The 17,749-nt window shown below is 38.6% G+C and overlaps 2 protein-coding genes across 6 annotated transcripts in view; one reads left to right on the top strand and one right to left on the bottom strand.

Moving 5' to 3' along the window:
- KIF3A (kinesin family member 3A) overlaps positions 1-17,749 on the bottom strand; it is a 196,958-nt gene that overhangs the window by 130,986 nt on the left and 48,223 nt on the right. For 2 of the 5 annotated variants that reach the window (XM_054694411.1, XM_037509357.2), the window contains one exon: positions 14,598-17,735. The exons of 2 other annotated variants lie outside the window; for them this stretch is intronic. In XM_054694411.1, the coding sequence (XP_054550386.1) occupies positions 17,687-17,735 (49 nt within the window). In that variant the 3' untranslated portion in view covers positions 14,598-17,686. One more of the 5 variants, XM_054694409.1, reaches the window with a different exon arrangement.
- IL4 (interleukin 4) lies at positions 294-9,297 on the top strand. The gene is made up of 4 exons (XM_037509660.1): positions 294-428; positions 986-1,033; positions 6,968-7,093; positions 9,202-9,297. The coding sequence occupies exons 1-4, from the start codon at positions 294-296 to the stop codon at positions 9,295-9,297; spliced, it is 405 nt and encodes a 134-aa protein (XP_037365557.1).

Below are 17,749 nucleotides of genomic sequence, written 5' to 3'. Positions count from 1 at the left end.
AGCAAATTATGGTACAATTTCCTATGCTGATACTTTGTTCTTAATTTTAAAAAAAGGTTTCATTTTCCTCTTGGTCTCACTTCACAAGAACATTATACCTGTTTCTTTGCAGCATTTTTTTTTTCTCCTATAAAGACGGGCAAACTTCATCGAAAATTTCCAATGTAAACTTATTTTCCTCCTATTCAGCAATTTTAAATCTATATATAGAGATATCTTTGTCAGAATTGCATTGTTGGCTCCTCTTGGTAAACTAATTGTCTCACATTGTCACTGCGATCAGAGATCTATTAATGGGTCTCACTGCCCAACTGATTCCAACTCTGATCTGTTTATTAGTATGTACCAGCAATTTCGTCCTCGGACACAAATTTGATCTTACCCTAAAAGAGATCATCAAAGCGCTGAACATCCTCACAGAGAGAAAGGTGAGTACGCTATCTGGCACTATCTCCAGATGATGACGCCGGAGGTATGTTTTAGATTATGAGAAGAACCTAACAGCTTCTAGAACTGGTAGCTGGTGACTGGCTGATAGGAGGTGGAGCAGAGCGAAGTCATTCCCCTTGGCACTTTTTGTCTTCTGAGGGATTATAGGAAGTTATCTTTTTTCCCTAAGATTTACTGATTTATGCATATAAGAGCTGGGGTATAGGCCAGAGGTGTGGGGGGTGAGAGGATTCACCAGAGACAGCTAGGGGAACAAAACAGGCAGACTGACAAAAGTACACTGCTGATGGGAGCAGCAGGCGAGGCAGGAGAGGTCTGCTGCGCCATGTGGGCAGCTCCCTGGCCGGCCAGGGCTCGAACTCGAGAATGCTGCAGTGGCTGCGGCCAGCTTCATAGGTTGTGTCTTAACCTCTTGCGTGACCAGGGGGGCCCAGGAAGTTTTCTTAATTTGAGGTTGAGAGAGCAGCTCAGAAAGGATTACTCCGTACCGTGGAGGTAACTCTGTCTTTGCTTTCTTGTTCCTGTCTGGGCCAAGGATGCATGCATGGAGCTCACCGTAGCAGATGTCTTTGCCACCTCAAAGGTAAGAACTGCCCTAGCTCTACTTTGGCAGATGGGTAAATTGGGAGAAGAGAGCCATCCACAACTGTTTGAACAAAAAACTTTAAAATTTTTTAATTAAAACAAATTAAGTTGTTCAATGATTTCAAAAAATAAGGATTCTGGTCTCTCAAACATGTTTTGGTCTCTGGATTATAGTCTCTCAAACATGTTTTGAGGTTTCTGATTTCACTTGCTTTATAAGAAGCATGACAGAAAGCTAGGATTTTGTAATCATAATTCAGATCCTGGTCCAGAAAAACTCTGTAGGATTTCACACACCGTTGCCTAGTACCTGAATATAGTAGGTACTTAATAAGTACCTATTAAAGGAGAGACTTTTTCTGGCCCATACATTTCTGAAAAACCAAATACTCTTAAAAAAACAGATATTAAGATTACAGGTTAAGGGAGCTTTCATTTTGTCTAAGAGACTTCCTATGGCAACAGACAAGGTATCACCAGAGCCCCTCCTCTTCCACAGCCTGGTCACCTAACAGCCCACTGGCTCTGGGACAGCTGTCCAGAGACCCTTAGCTTGCTCTGTCCTGCCAACTACCCTCCAGTCTGGCCTGGAGCTCTCCAGCCAGGTGGGGTCCAACATATCCCTGCCTCTGGCTACTAGGGCATCTTGCCTTTCTGCCTCCTGTGCTGTCTCACTCTGCCCCCCCCACCCTCCCCACATCATTGTAGTGGGAGGAGATAGATTTGACAGCTGATAGTGCATTTTCTCTGACAAACACATGACTATAGCCATATCAATAGCTTTGTGCACATCAGTTCCTGTTTTCATGGAAACACATAACTGAGAATGAAAAACCCAAAGCTTCAACTTACCAGTGGTCTCCTAACCACCTGCTTTCCATGTGTACCAGAGGAGTAACCTGGCCAGGATAAAGCTCTGTGGGTTGGGCAGGGCCATACCAGCACCTAGGCTATAGAACAGGCCTGTCCTACTTCCTGAGGAAAACTCTTCTTCAAGCTTTTACTGGGTCTACTTTATTTCATTAGATTATTCCAAGAGTCTGACACACAGTGAAATATAATATTGCAATATAATTAAATATAAAATACTATAAATGTATAATATGTATTATATAATATATAATTTTGTCCTTTAAAATCTCATTTCATATCAGACTATCCATCAATAGGTTGGAAGATTTCATGTGTGTGTATGCATATAAATAACTTATATATGAATATGTTTTCATGTATATAAAATTTATGTACATAAAATATCCAAGAATCCATTGGGTTGTGCTCTGGGTTCTCCCAAAACCAAAGGTAGGATCCAGGAGGAAATTCCGAGGGTCTAGAAGTGAGAGAGCCTGTGCTTTTTGCCCCAGTTCTGCCATTAACTAGCTGTGTGACCTTTGGCCTCCATATCTCTTTGTGCCTCAGTTTCTACATCTGAAGATACAAAAGTGATTTTGAAAGTTGGTTGGAATCCAACTCTTGAGTTAATGGAAAGTGTTATTATAAGATGATATAACCTGATCATAGTAAAAACCTGGTTGCAGAATAATTCTAAGAAAGAGGGAACAGTGATTGGAAATGATCAAACCTTCCATGACTCCAAGTTCAGGGGTAACCCCACTCTAGAAAACCCACTCACCCCTTACCCGGGACTGAGGAGCATGTCAAGCCAGACTGCTTTCCTCCCATTTCCTCTTCACTCAATTCTCAAACACCTCCCTCACCACAAAGGTAATTGTCTTCTAAGTTCCCACTGCTTTCCCTCACTCTTCATAATCTGGTATGCATTTCCTCAAACTGCTTCTCTTCTCCCTAGATTAACAAAGTAATTTTTCCATTCTTTTTCTTCCTCAAAGACTCAACACTGCTTACTTATGTACTGAAACACTTCAGAATAAGGAGAGGTTGCTATTTTCAAAACCCACAAGCATGGTGTGAGAGGAAAAGTAACTTCTTTGTATTCCCAAAGAACATCATCTTTCCAAAATCTAGAATATTGATTTTATTTCTTTTGGGAATCAACCGTTCTAGTACCTACAAGTTGGGTAGCATCCTTATTTGGCAGTTTCTCAAAAGAATGTGCTACTCTAAAAACCCAGACTTTCACAGGCAATGCACACGCAGGTTTCTGTGAAATCAAGGTAGTCTTAGGAAGAGCAAAATAGAAAGCAAGCAAGCTGGCCGGTCTATGAAGCATTTCTCTATAATGGGAGCGTTTCTCCATAACACCAGTTATGGAGAGGTAAAGCACATCTTTTTTTAAGAGTTCTAGATCGACCCTCAAATTTTCTTAAGTGAAAATTAAGGATTTTCTCACATACAGCAATGGCTGACTAAATGAATACAACACAAACAAGACTGGATTTTTATGGCCTTAAATAAAGCTAGTCAAAAACCAGACCAAAACCTAGTAGTCACTGCCACACATGAAATCTCCCAAATGGCATTCCACAGTTTGCTGATATCGCCAACAGGGAAGGGCTCCTTTTGGCAAGGGCCTAGACCCCTCTTTTATTTTATTTTTTTTTTTTTCAATGTGAAATTTGTTTTTTTTTGTTTGTTTGTTTTTTTGTTTTTTTTTTAATAAATTTTATTGTTATATTCCCCATACAATTGCAGCCCCCCCATTCTGACCCCAATCCCTCCCCTCCCGCCCCCGCCCCCCTAAAATTGTCTCTGGTTCATAGTTTTTTGTTGATTTTGATTTTCACTTTCTTATAGTTATTCATTTTCCTGGTCCCTTATTTAAGTTTTCTAGATTCCTGCTATGAGTGAGACCATCCGGTATTTTTCTTTTTCTTTTTGGCTTATTTCGCTGAGCATGATCCCTTCCAGCGCCATCCATGTTGCTGCAAATTGCATGTGTTTATCTTTTTTGAATGCTGAGTAATATTCCATGGTATATATGTACCACATCTTCTTGATCCAGTCATCTATTTTTGGGCATTTGGGTTGTTTCCAAAGCTTAGCTATTGTAAACAGTGCTGCTATAAACATAGGGGTGCAGGTGTTCTTTGGAATTGATGTTTCTGTGTCCTTTGGGTAAATACCTAGGAGTGGAATTGCTGGATCATATGGAAGCTCTATGTTTAGTAGGTCCAGAAATCTCCACACAGCTCTCCACAGTGGTTGGACCAGTTTGCACTCCCACCAACAGTGCAGAAGAGTTCCTTTTTCTCCACACCCTCGCCAGCATTTGTTGTTGCTAGTTTTTTTAATATGTGCCATTCTCACTGGTGTAAGATGGTATCTCATGGTAGTTTTGATTTGCATTTCCCTGATGGCAAGTGATGTTGAACATTTTTTCATATGCCTGTTGGCCATTTGCATTTCCTCTTTGGAGAAGTTTCTTTTTCGCTCTTGTGCCCATTTTTTGACTGGATTATTTTCTTTGTTGTTGCTGAGTCTCATCAGCTCTTTGCAGATTTTTGTGATCAGTCCTTTATCATTAGTGTTGGGTGCAAAAATGTTCTCCCAGTTGGTGGGGTTTCTCTTTGTTTTTGTTATTGTCTCTTTTGCTGTGCAGAAGCTCTTTAATTTGATGTAGTCCCAGCTGTTTATCTTTGCCTTCACTATCACTGCTTTGGGTGATGTGTCTGTAAAGATGTCTTTGATGTGCAGATCACGTAGTGTTTCGCCTATATTTCCTTCTATATATTTTATGGTTTCAGGTCTTATGTCTAGTTCTTTAATCCATTTTGAGTTGATTTTTGTGTATGGTGTGAGGTAGTGGTCAAGCTTCATTCTTTTGCATGTAGCGACCCAGTTTTCCCAGCACCATTTATTGAACAAACTTTCTTTGCTCCAATGCATAGTCTTTGCTCCTTTGTCAAAGATTAGTTGACCATAAATCTGTGGATTTATTTCTGGATTTTCTATTCGATTCCATTGGTCTGTTAGACCCCTCTTTTAGACTCTTGCTGAGCAGTTCTGAACTTCAAGATCTCTGTGCTTTCTAAGTGCATCCTCTGAACTCTACCAGACACTTTCAGGCAGCGAATGCTAAACAGCAGATGAGCGCAGTCAGTGTGGAGTGTCATCCTACTGCTGCAACACAGCTGGAACTAAAACTTTAAGGCCCTCCATTAAAACTGCCTTTAGAATTAGCATTTTGAGGTTTTTCTGTTTGATTCAAACTTTTCAATTCCTATTTTATCCTAATTCACTTTAGAAAGTCCTTTGAAAAATATAGGTAATACAGTGTTTCCCCCATGTATTATATAGCCACATACTCAAAACTAAGGCAATTTAATTTGTAGGATCCAAGGCAAAGTTTCAGAAAATCTCATTAGGTTGTCTCCTTTGGACCTTCGTGAACCTCACTGCTCTTTCTCCAACACTACAGGCATCTGCACACTGCCCAACAGCAAGGGTTTGCCTTGGCCTTGGTCGTTCCACCTCTACTCATTCACAAATACCAGAAAGCTGTGGTGATTTATGGGAGGTTTCTTAACTCCTAGAGCCCAGAGATGCTGGTGCGACCATTACATTTCCAACTAGAATCGGGGTTTAGGTGGGCTCATGGTCAGCTTACTAAGTACATGTTTTTCCAAACGTCCTGCCCTTGTACCATCACAACTCATAGGGCATAGGAGAAGCCTTTGTAGTCTGGATTCTGACACTTGCACCTGGGTCTGGATTTTCTTGGAAAAACCTAAAGTATGAACTATTCTTCTAGAACTTAACCTAAAGAAATGAGATGAACACAGATTTACATAGATAACTCACTACCATACTTGCAGTAGCAAAAAACCTGCAAGAATAATGAATTAGTATGTTGGAACTTAAAAAGCTGCTTGGACAGTGCTTCTCATATAAGTCCTTGGGAGAGCTTGTTAATACGCAGAGGATTCAGTGGGTGTGGGGAGGCCTAAGAATCTGTATTTCTAACAGGTTCCCAGGTGATGCCCACACTGCTGCTCCATGGATCATGTTTGAGCGGCAAGGGACTTAAGCATATCCTGGCAGATGCTAGGTAACTTTTTCCATCTGCACTGGATCAGGCTCAAGCTAAGACCACTTTCTAGGCTCTGTGCCGCTTTTCCTCAGTCCTAAGTGAAAAGGACACACCAGGCCTGATTCAGACTGAGACACAATCCCCCTGCCAGGTTCCCAACAAGAGCTGCTTTCCCACCTGTACACTTCTTTTCCTAAGACCCAGCTGTCCCTAGAGTGAGCCAAGCAGCCAGACCTACACCCAAACAGTCAGCATTTCAAGGAAGTTGTGAACCGCACATCAGAGGCCAAAGCCCCTCACAGAGCTGTTACTGAATGGCATCCTCTCATAAGCACCCCCCTAGTCTCCCCAGGCCAGCCTCCTGGGCACCTAGCCTTGATCTAGGCACTCACTTCCAGCTGGACCCTGAGCTCTGACACACACTTCTACCTCTCACAGCAAAGCTTAAATGGAGAGTGCTACAGAAAAAGTACTGTCCAGAGAAAGGTTGGGCATCCATTTATTCAACAAAATCATAGGACTTTCAGGGAAACCTGAATTTTAAAACCTCACAGAAATGAGAGAGAATTTGACTATGAGCTCATGTAGGAACCTTCTACTGAAAGAATAGCTTGTATGATGAAAAGAAAAACAGGCACAGTCTGTAGATACAGGTCAGCATTCAAACCTTCTATCATTTACTTAGTTGAGTGGCAGGTTTCATTTCAGCAAAACTCTATAAGGAAAGAGAAGCTGGGAGGTTCTGAGGCGAAGGCTGCTACACTTGCAGAGAATTGGGGAAGGCTGTTTGTGGTTTATGACTGTGATGAGAAGCCTTCATTCATTCACAGGGCAGGAAAACTTGAAAACCTAATTTATAGTTGATATCCTTCTCAACTTGCCTATTTCTCTATTTGTTTTCTTGGAAAGAAGAACTTAGAAAAACTCTCCCTTGTTCAAAACAGACCTAGCACATGGCTACCCATGGTATTTCTCTTCTAGAACACAACTGAGAAGGAAATCTTCTGCAGGGCCACAATTGTGCTTCGGCAGTTCTACAGACACCACAAGTGCTTACCCAAACTTGTGAAAGGACTCAGCAGAAACATCAGCAGCATGGCAAACATGGTAAGCTGCCAGCTTGGTTCCTGATTCCAGCAGTGTCATTTCTAAATGTTTCCTAAGAGTACTCTTGATTATTCAACCTATTCATTCATTTGACAAATCTCTCTTAAGGTTCTTTGGTCACTCTGACTACTGTGTGGAAACCAGACTGAATAGGAGTAAGCACAGAAGCAAGATGGCTAGATGAGGGGGGTAGGGGTCTATTGCAGTAATCTAGCTTTGAGATCATGGTGGATTCAACAGGGTGGGAGGATTAGAGTTTGTCAGATTTAGGATATAACTAAAAATAGAGCCAAAAGGACTTACTGACAGATCAGTTGTGAGGGGTGATGGCAAGAACAAAAGATGACCTCTTGTTTTGACCTGAGCACCCTTTAAGGCTGGTTGGTGCTATTTACAAATATGGAAGACTAGGAGCAAAGCAGGTCTGGAAGTTAAGTGGAAGACTAAGAGTTCTAGTTTGTCCAAGGTAAATTTGAGGCACCTATTGGAGAGCTAAATGAAGATGTTAAGAAGATTATTGGAAAAGTCTGAAACGTAGAGGAAAGGTCAGGACTTATGAATTCTCAGAAAGATGTTATTTAATGTGATGACCTGAATGACATAAAGAAATCCAAAGACTGAGTCCAGACACACTCTAACATACAGAATCAGAAAGAGGAGGGTCCTGTAAGAGAGAGGCTGAGAATTAGCCAGTGAAGTAGGATAAAGCTGAAATGTGTGTGGCTCCCAGAAGGCAAGAGAAGAAACTCTTATGAGGGGGCCTCCCCGGTGGCGCAGCGGTTGAGCGCTGGGTTGCGAAGCTGCCCGCGGCCTCTGCGGCGCCGGTTCGATCCCCGGCTGCTCCCCGGCCACCGGAGGAGGGTCCCACATGGCATGCAGACCTCTCCTGCCGCCCGCTGCTCCCCTCAGCAGTGTACTTCGGTCCTTCTGCCTGCTCTGCTCTCCGCTCTGGCTCTGGTGAATTCTCTCACCCTCCCGCGCTTCTGACTGTACCCAGTGCATGTATAAACAAAAAAAAAAAAAACAAAACAAATAAAGAAAGAAAGAAAACATGCCCCTATATAAAAAAAAAAAAAAAAAAAACTCTTATGAGGGGATGATAAGTCTACTGGAGGTCAAGTTCGATCATGTTTGAGGATTATCACAAGATTTGGCTTGAGGAAGGTTATCAGTGACGCTATATAGATAGAATACAGGAATGAAAGCCTAACTAGAAGGGTTCAACAGAGAAGCAGGAAGCAGTGAAAAAGGGCAGTGAATACAGAAAAGTCATTTGAAGTGTTTCATTATAATGTTGCAGAGAAATGGAGAGGCTGAAGGAACGTTTGAAGGATTTTTTTTTTTTATGGTGTGGTATACATTCAGCATGATAGTATGCCATCAGGAGTGATGCAGTAGAGAAGAAGGGATTGTGCAGGAGAGAGGAAGAGCCAAGAGTGAATGCTATCTAATGCCAAGTTGAGCCTGTTGTCTTATTTATTTATTGGAACAGGGAGCTGACACAGCGCTCATTCTTTTAATCCTCTTATGAATTAGACACTGGGACCCTACTTTACAAAGGAGAAGAGTGAAACTTTCATAAATGAAGTAGTTTGTCCTAAGGTACGCAACTAATATATCAAGAGGGCTGAGATTCAAACTGAAGCAGTAGTCTGGTAATAGGTACCTGGAATCCTTCCCACCTGAAGTGCCACCATGCAATGGTGTTGCTTTTCAGTGGGCAAGAAAGCAAATGGACAACTCTCTCTCAGTGGTCCAGGCAGCCACCCAAAAGTCCCAGTAGTCAGTGGGCAGGTCTAAGTCTCCCATCTTCATGTCACACCCCCTGAGCAGCACTACCTGTAACACATCTCTCCAGAACGCAGCACTCTGAAGACAGTTAATGGTGGTAGAGTAACCATTTCTAGGAATGTAAATAGTATGCACCAAAACCAGGCAAATCCTGCTGGCCTAGAGGCAAAGGGATATTCCCAGTAACACTGCACAGAAGGCCCTGATTTCATCACTGTTCAGGAGGCAAGTTCAAGGGTACAGTTAGGTAGACAGCAGTGACAGCAAGACTCAAATATTTAGCAGCAATGAAAGCTAATGAAATGTTTCTTTTGTAGCCCTACTGCCCTGTGAATGAAGCCAAGAAGAATACGTTGAAAGACTTCTTGGAAAGGCTAAAGACGATCATGCAAGAGAAATACTCAAAGAGTTGAAGCTGAATTAATTTATGATTTCTTATTACCTTTATTTTTTTAAAGTATTTATATATTTATAACACATTGTAAAATAAAGTGCATGCAGAATCTGACAACATGACATTTCTTTTGTGGTACTGACTATGTTCACTTGACAAATGAAAGTTGTGGTTTACAACTTTGGGGGAAACCAATTTAATTTACTGAGACTAAAATCAGTGTGGGAGTTAAAAAGGAAAGACTGCTTTCCTCTCAAAGAGTTCAATCTCTAGTTGGGGACATAACACATGAAATGATTAAATAGTACAAGGCCATGCAGATGTAAATGATAAGCAAGCTTGCAGAGTGGCTCCATGAGTCCCCAAGACTATGAAGTAATTCTGAATTGAAAAAGTGTCACCTGGCTGCTTAGAATATTCTTCTTTCAGTGGCACATGGGTAGTTACAGTGAGTCTATAGAAGAGAAAAAAATTCTAGCACACTATGTGGCTCTGCAGTGAACAATAAAGTTCTGATAAGGTAAATTCACTTGATTCTCAAGTCTTTGTTGATAATCAACAAAGCACAGAAGACTTAATTATGGTTACAAAACAGAATGTAAATGCTATCAACCTGACAATAAAAAAGGTACAGCTCAAATGACTGAAAGGTCAAAGCAAAAGGAAAAAGGTGAGGCACTAACATCCCTAGCTAATTCAGCGAGGGGTTGGCTAAACAGTATTATCTAGTTGATCCATCAGCAATAGATTTAAGTATTTATTCAAAGTTTCAAAGGTAATAGATCTAAAATTAATTTATTATTAAAAAGTTAGTGTAAATGAGCTACACCCTCACTTTTCAACAAGAAAATTTTAAAAAGTGATCACAAGTTGTAGTTGGCGATATGGATATATGGGGATTGACTGTACTACTCTGCTTTTAAACATGTTTGAAAATGTTCATAATAAGTAAAAAAAAAAAAAAGTGAATCAGGAAATCCTAAGAATTATGACAGCCACCAGAAAAACTAAAAACAAAAAGGGAAGGTGGTTTGTTGAGAATGGGACTTGAATAAGGATCAGTCGAAGTATAAACTGCTTTCCATTTTAAATCTCTGTGTGCGTGTGTGTGCACACACATACGTGCCTGCATGTACATGTGATCATGTGCATAAATGAAAAAAAGTTTTTAAAAATTACAGAAAATAAAAACAGACTGATAATAACAAATGTTGAAGATGTGGGAAAATTGGAACCCTAGCTGTTTTTGGAAAGTGGTGCAATCACTTCTGGAAAACAGTGTGTGGCAGTTCCTCAAAGTTAAACACTGTCACTAAATGATCTAGCAATTCCAATCCTAGGTATCTAGTCAAGAGAACTGAAAATGTGTCTACAGAAAACCTCTACATAAATGCTCAGAATATTACTCATAATTGCAAAAAAGCAGAAACCTAAATGTCAATCAACTAATGAATGGATAAACTGTGGTATATCCATAGGACAAAGTATTATTTGGCAATGAAATGGAGTACTGATAGATACAACATGAATGAACCTTTGAAACATTATGCTAAGTGAAAGGAGCCAGACACAATAGGCCCCATACGGTATGACTCCACTTATAGGAAATGTCCAGAATACACAAATCCATAGGGCAAAATGTAGGATACTGGTTCCTAGGTACCAGGTAGATGGAGAAACAGGGAGTTACTACTAATGGACATAGTGTTTCTTTTATGGGGATGAAAATGTTCTGATATTAGTGGTGATAGTTGCACAGCTCTGTGAATATATTAAAACCAATGTTTACCTCTTAAAAGGATGAGTTTTATAAAAGTGATAATAGCTCAATAAAGTTGTTATTTACAAAAAATTAAATTATGGTTAGTCTTCACCAACCATAAAGACTTTGAAACTTACTATTTGAAGATATGTTCTCTGCAAGAATATGGATCTAGCAACACTGAATATGCATTCTTTTCATCCTCGCTTACACATGACAAAAATTAATACTAGTACTAAAATTATACTAAAACATGCATCATCTCTTTAACCCTCTCAAAATAAGGGAACAAATCAAAAGCTTAAAGTCTCACCCTGACCACAGCCAGTTTCACCCTGCCCACATAAAATACCAATATGCCAAGGGCAATAAGTATAGAGTCATGGAGCCTTCTAAGACCACACTGAAAACTTTAATTTCCTTTTTTCTTTGATTGACACTCATGTGCATTTAATGGCTAATGTGAGCTGTAATCTGCCACAGGATATGAGTTGTGGGTACAACTGGTATATGAGGCCAGGACGGTAAAAGGAAAGGCAATGAGGAAGAAAGATTTAGAAAGGGCCACAGAAAGGACATACCCAAGCTCTAGGTGCTCTGTCATAAGAAAAGTTTTTATGGTTAAGATGCAACTCACAAGACTACTTATTTCCAGACAGGTAGTCTAGGCACTGGATGGAAATGCCCAAAAATAATCTTTAGAATCTACCAAGCGTGTGAGAGAATATCGACTGAGGAAGATACCAAGAAAGAGCCGTAATGAAACGTTAGGATGAAGCAATGTGGAGAAGCTTATCTTCTCACACTTTCCTTCATGACACTGAGCCACAGTCCATGCCTGCTCCATGGAACTTGACACTTGTCTATGTATGAAACGTGCATCACTGACAGCAAAGGCTCCTTGCCATCAGCTACCTCCACCTTTTACCTATGAATAAACCCTCTCTCTAGTTAGCATTAAGTTATTCTTATTGAATAAACAAATGAACGACAAATCATTTCATTTTGCTCAAATATTTGGCTGAATGTCTTTTATTGAAATATACTTTATTAGAAATGCTGTTCTCTGGTAAAAGCATCTCTCTTGTGGCTATTTCTGTATCCATACTAGTGATCCTGTCCTGTATTTTTTTCACCCTCCTCCAGAAGTCATCTTGGTCTGCCCTCAGGTTGCCCACATCATCTGAAAATGCAGAATCTCGGTGCAGGGCAGTTTACAGCATTCTCATGGAGCAAGGAACAATCTGGCCTGTCAGCACAAAGATTCATCTCTTAGTCCCTATCAGCTTCCACAGAGAAAAAGGCAGGCACCTTCACTAGTCTTGTGCTGATTTCTGCCTTTACAAGCTCAAGTCGGAGTTCCAGGGAAATCTCCCAGTAAGCCATCATGCCTCACATTTCCGGACATCCTCTCCTTAGCTCTCTCAAGTGCTACTATTTCAATCCATTCTTCCTGCCAACCTCTTCCTAGTTCAACTTTTAGTCTCCAAGCTGTCTAAACCTTTCTTGTTTCCTGTTAGCCAGTGTTAAATCACACACAAGCACGTTCTGATGTTTTATGTGCTGGCTGCATTTCCGTGAACCTGCTAGGCAACGTGAATAAAGACACACTTGTTCCCTGTCTAGGCAGCAGTCATCACGTCAAAGCCAGCAAGGAGAGAAAGGGACTAGCTAGCTCATCACCTGCTTGCCACCAACCTATCTAATCCTTTGGTTGCCACAGCAGTTGTTTCTCTAAAACACAATGTGATGACCCACTTAAAATATTTCCATGCTTCTCAATGTTTACAAAACGCTCTTTCACATCAGGATCCTGGTCTATCTCTTCCGTTTTTGGGCTCGTCTCGCTGTACTCCTTTTGCCCTACTTCAAACACATCACCAAGACACGTGGAATCCAGATGTGTGACTTCTTCTGGGATGTCTTTTGGACACCTCTCATACCTCAAGCGGCACTTCCCCTGAGAAGACACCATTTCTGATCTTTTGGTCAGGTAGACAGGTGCCAGGCAATGTCTCCCCTGCTAGGGAAGAAATCTGTGCCTGGCAGCTTACCACTCCCTTCCTTCACAACAGCCCCCAGCATGCTGTGCTGTCACTCTGGCTGCCTCTCCCTCCTGAGGAAGGCTGTGAACTTTGCAAGGCCCTTCTACTCAGCACTGTGTAGGTACACAGTAAATACAGAAGCCATATACATGTATAACATAAGGAGCTACTGCAGAGGAGATACAATTTCAACAGATACCTGATGACAAACTGGCTTATCTCTTGGAGAAGAAATCAAGACAAACATAAATATTTCTGTAATGACTCTGATAGTTTTAAGTGAGGTTAGGCAATATCCTCTTGCTAAGATTGGTATCAACTCTGAGAAGTATTTTATTCAGTTGTAAAGTCCCAGTTAAATTCCTTTGTACAATTGGAGAATAAAGCCTTTGATTAAAAACTGAAATTTCCCCAGCCCTCTCAAAAGAGGTGGGGGAGGGGAGCAGGTGTGGAAGAATATCTGATCTATCATATTCTTTAGTCATAAACGTGTTTGGGTAAAACAATGCGATGTTCTGATAACGTTGATAAAAGTAACTTCAAGATTGGGTCACAGGAAGCCTAAGATAAATGCTGAGAGGAAACAGGTTCTTTTTGAAGTAGCCTCTTCATAATCATTTTCCCACACATTTGTTCAACTTCCGAAGGATGACTGAATACTTATTTGCTTTGCAAATGAAATAGTTTAAGAATGAGACATTCAGATAATGTTGTAACAAATGTTTTTAGAAGTCTCCTCCAGCTCACTTTATGTTTAGGCTGTGGCTTCAGATTTCTGTGCTTATAGGCCCAGGCTGTTCCTTAGATTCCTGGGAGTCTTTGTTGTGTGTTATTACTTGTTTTTAGAACAGATTTATCAAGGGTCTTCAAAGAAGATGGAATGGAAGATATCCTCTGCAGCACCCTGACAACATAGACAGTGACAGGTTTCCAAAGTCTGCTTGAGTGGTATTACTTGATGGAAGTGAGAACCAAGGCTTCCAAACTCAAGTGGAGGGCATGGGGAGAGGGTGTTAGGGTAGCACTATTTATTATTTTGCTTAGTATATGTGTGGCCGAAGTGAGCAATTTTGCTTATGCCATGACAGGTCTTTAACTTTATTTTCATGTTCTGTTCTACATACATGTCAGAGTATTATAGAATCTAGCAGTTGGGAAAGTAAAGACAGCAAGCCCTGAAATGACCAGAGGAGACTCTTCTATGTAAAAAGCACATTTAAGTCCTTTGAAACTTGTCAATAAATCAAAACTTCTTCTCAATATTCCCTTGACTTTCTTAAGGTTGCCTAGCATAGTGCCTGCTCATCAATAAATGTCTATCAGAAGAACACATGATTAACAGTTCCAGCAATGAAATTGTTTTGGAGATATTTTAAGCTCATTAAAATTTTTCAAAGAGATCATGATATTGCTATCACCCAGAAGTATCTCCTTTTACCTTTCAGTGAGACACATTCTCCATATACACTTCAAGTAGTTTCTATTCTCAAACACCTAATGAAAAAGATAACAAAATTTGAATGGAAGTATTTTTGGTGAAAGTAAATTGTATCCGTGATAAGAAACTCATTTAAAAACATCTCTTCTAGGTTTCTATCTCATAATAATTTCTGTTAAAGATGCACAACATTGACTTTTTTTCTCTTAACCATATGAAATCGAAATGTCAAAAACAACCTGTCTATTAATATCAGGATGGATGTAGACATGAAAATAGTTCAAAAAAAGAAGACCACTACTACAGGCAATAGTAAAGATTTTTATTTCTTATTTAAAGCATGCTGCATGTATACATATAATATCAATATATACAACTTGAACAAATACAATTTATACATAAAATACAATGAAAGTGTGGTTTTTGAAATTAATGCAACAAACGCACTGTACAACTCATAATTTTGGTCAGTATACCGTATTATAATAATGCTACTGAAGTTATTAATGATATAAATTAGACTACTGTATAAGTTCAAAGGCACTAAGAAGATCTATGTTTTCTTCTAGCATTTTAAGAACAAAGGATAATTAAACAGATGTACACATTAAGAAATTGGGCAGATACTGGCGTGCTTAAATGTAAACTCTACCCATTCCTTAATTCACAGCCCTATAAAAGAGAGGGATTTCCTTAAGATTTAAGGGGAAAGAAGTTTTTAAAAGACTAAAAAGAAACAAAACAAGCCACCAAAAGTCAATCATAATTTCAATAACACATTACAGATGAAGTAGCACCACCCCTTCACCCAAAGTAACTTTTTAAACTTGAAGCAAAATTTTTTTTTTGCTTTTTCCAGAAAGTTGGTATCATAGCTTGTCAAATGGATTTACTTGAGGGGTAAATACATGGGTACAGACCTCTCTCCATTAATCCTATACTTTACCAGAATTAAAATAAAAATGGGAAATACTATTTTATATTTTAATATTCTAATTATTAACATATGTAATTATGGGGCTTATCAAAAAACATACTACAAACAACATTCTACCAAGGATCCTTTTAAAAAATAAATATTACTTTTTTAAATTAAAGGAAAAAAAACATTTAATTACCTATTTATATATAGGTGACATTCATTCTAAATCTACTTATTTCAAATAATGAGCAAGTTTGTCCATCTAGATCCTTTCATGAAATTAATAGTGAAGTTACAAAATAGTTCATTTGTAGACAAAGACAGTAAAAGTGGAAAACACAGAGCTGCTATGATTGGAGCTAAATGAGTATCTTTAAAGTCAGTGTCCCATGTTTTCTTATAGATATACAGGCCTGGCTCAAATATATAATTTTGGTATTTAATAAGAATATTTAATGTTCACCTGATATATTCGGTTCTAATGTAAATGCTTTTTTAAAAACTATTGCAGCAGTCTGGTTTTTTTAATTCTCAATGTTTTGACTTATTATAGATTTCTTTTTTGTTATACAGTAGAGTGGAATAGAACAAAAATGTAACATGCGGGTTTAAAATATCCATACTTCCAAAGTTTAATGCAAAAATTATTCCTTTCCTATTAACTGAGTTGTTAAAGGCCAGAAACATAACTTTCAAAAAGAAGTATTCATCTTTTTTTCTATTGGTAACTCAATTTTACCAACAGTTAAATGTATGTCTACAAATTGCCAAGATATCCTGCTTACACAAAGCTTTTACAAGACAAATTCACCTCAAGTCTTCACAGTACCTAGACAATGCCCCACAGAAAAAAGTGATAAACTTCTAACTCTTATATACTACAAAGAAAATGCACCAATTAAAGGCAATTCTTATTACCTAGAAAATATTCACCACATACAGGACATTTACTACACCACCTTTGGAATGTACTTTAAATTTATGGATACATTTTTAATACCAGTTCACAAGTAGACTGCCTTCACACTCACTTTATATACAGCTTTATAATTACAAACCAGTATATAACCAAACTTAGTAAAATTATGTTAATAAATATTAACTTATGAAGTCTCAAAACTAGGAACCAGTGTGTTCCAGGACATAATTTTAAAACTCACAAAAGCTCTCTTAAGTGGTTTAGGAGAAACATAGTTTAAAAAAATGATTTTGTAAGCAGCCAACAAAAGAACAATTTGTTAATAGAAGAAATTCAAGGAAGAGTATTTCCTTTTCATAAAATGTAATAAAAGACCAAAGTGTTTTAAAGGCTAATAATTAAAAGATATTTGCTTATTTGATTGGTTGTATTTTCTGGAAAATAAAGTCTTCCCAATTGAACAAAGAGCAATTTCTATCAAACTTTATAACTCAGACGCAAGGAAAGCATCCCTTAGTGACACTTCAAAGTGAATTTTAAAAATCATATATAGAGATGCAAAGATTAGTGATAAGTACTTAGCTTCTTAATTTTCCACAACTGTAACTCCTTTACATTTGATGTTTCAAGAGAACATGAAACTATAACCAAAAAAAGTATTTTGACTAAAGTGGCAAAAAAGGTCAAGAGAGATCCAAATGAAACATACTTTCAGCTTCTCTTTTTTAAGCATGAATACTTCCAAAGACTGTGAAATCATGAAATTCTCTACAGATAACCAATAAGATCAGTCATCTCATACTTAAAATGCAATTAGCGTTAGAATAAAAATTAGAGCATATTTAAACAGCCAGGTGGGTGTTAACATTGAATCTTTTCTTAGATATGCAGCCCAAACATTCATGTATAACGTCACAACAAAGGACAATTACATCTGCTAGTTTCTGTGTGCATCACAGAACATACATTGTTTTTTCTATTGTGAAATTCTGGTTATCTAAATATATAATAATTGAGTAAACTAACAGATTTATGTATACATGTAAGTTGCAACTTTCTATAGTATTATCTGCTCCCCCAACTTCTCTACACAGTATAAAGTGAGAAATAATAGCACAATTTGAACAATTACCAGGTTTACAATTTTAATGTTAAGATTAACATATATATACTAAAAGTTATCAGGTGAATTATTCTTTCCAGTCTTACTCCTTGATCTACAGCTTCCATTATTTGGAATTACACAAAAGTTTTCAGTGATTTAATGAAAGATTTTGTCCAAGCATGAGAATATCACTAATTTTTATTTTAAGTCTTTAACATTACTGAAGTAAAGAATCAATTACAGTTTCAGGCTTTGCAGAACGCTTTCTGTTTAGAGAAGA

This window comes from Talpa occidentalis, unplaced genomic scaffold (genome assembly GCF_014898055.3).
Source record: "Talpa occidentalis isolate TD23 unplaced genomic scaffold, MPIMG_talOcc4v2.1 talOcc4.13, whole genome shotgun sequence".
Classification (NCBI taxonomy): Eukaryota; Metazoa; Chordata; class Mammalia; order Eulipotyphla; family Talpidae; genus Talpa; species Talpa occidentalis.
The sequence above is the reverse complement of the archived record's forward strand: the minus strand, read 5'-3'. Positions and strand labels throughout refer to the sequence as shown.

What these genes read in the sequence shown, in the direction of transcription:
- IL4 (XM_037509660.1), top strand. Translation starts at nt 294, where the DNA reads ATGGGTCTCACTGCCCAACTGATTCCAACTCTGATCTGTTTATTAGTA. An exon ending in ATGTCTTTGCCACCTCAAAG is followed by an intron (nt 1,034 to 6,967) that starts GTAAGAACTGCC and finishes TTTCTCTTCTAG; the next exon opens with AACACAACTGAGAAGGAAAT. An exon ending in TCAGCAGCATGGCAAACATG is followed by an intron (nt 7,094 to 9,201) that starts GTAAGCTGCCAG and finishes TTTCTTTTGTAG; the next exon opens with CCCTACTGCCCTGTGAATGA.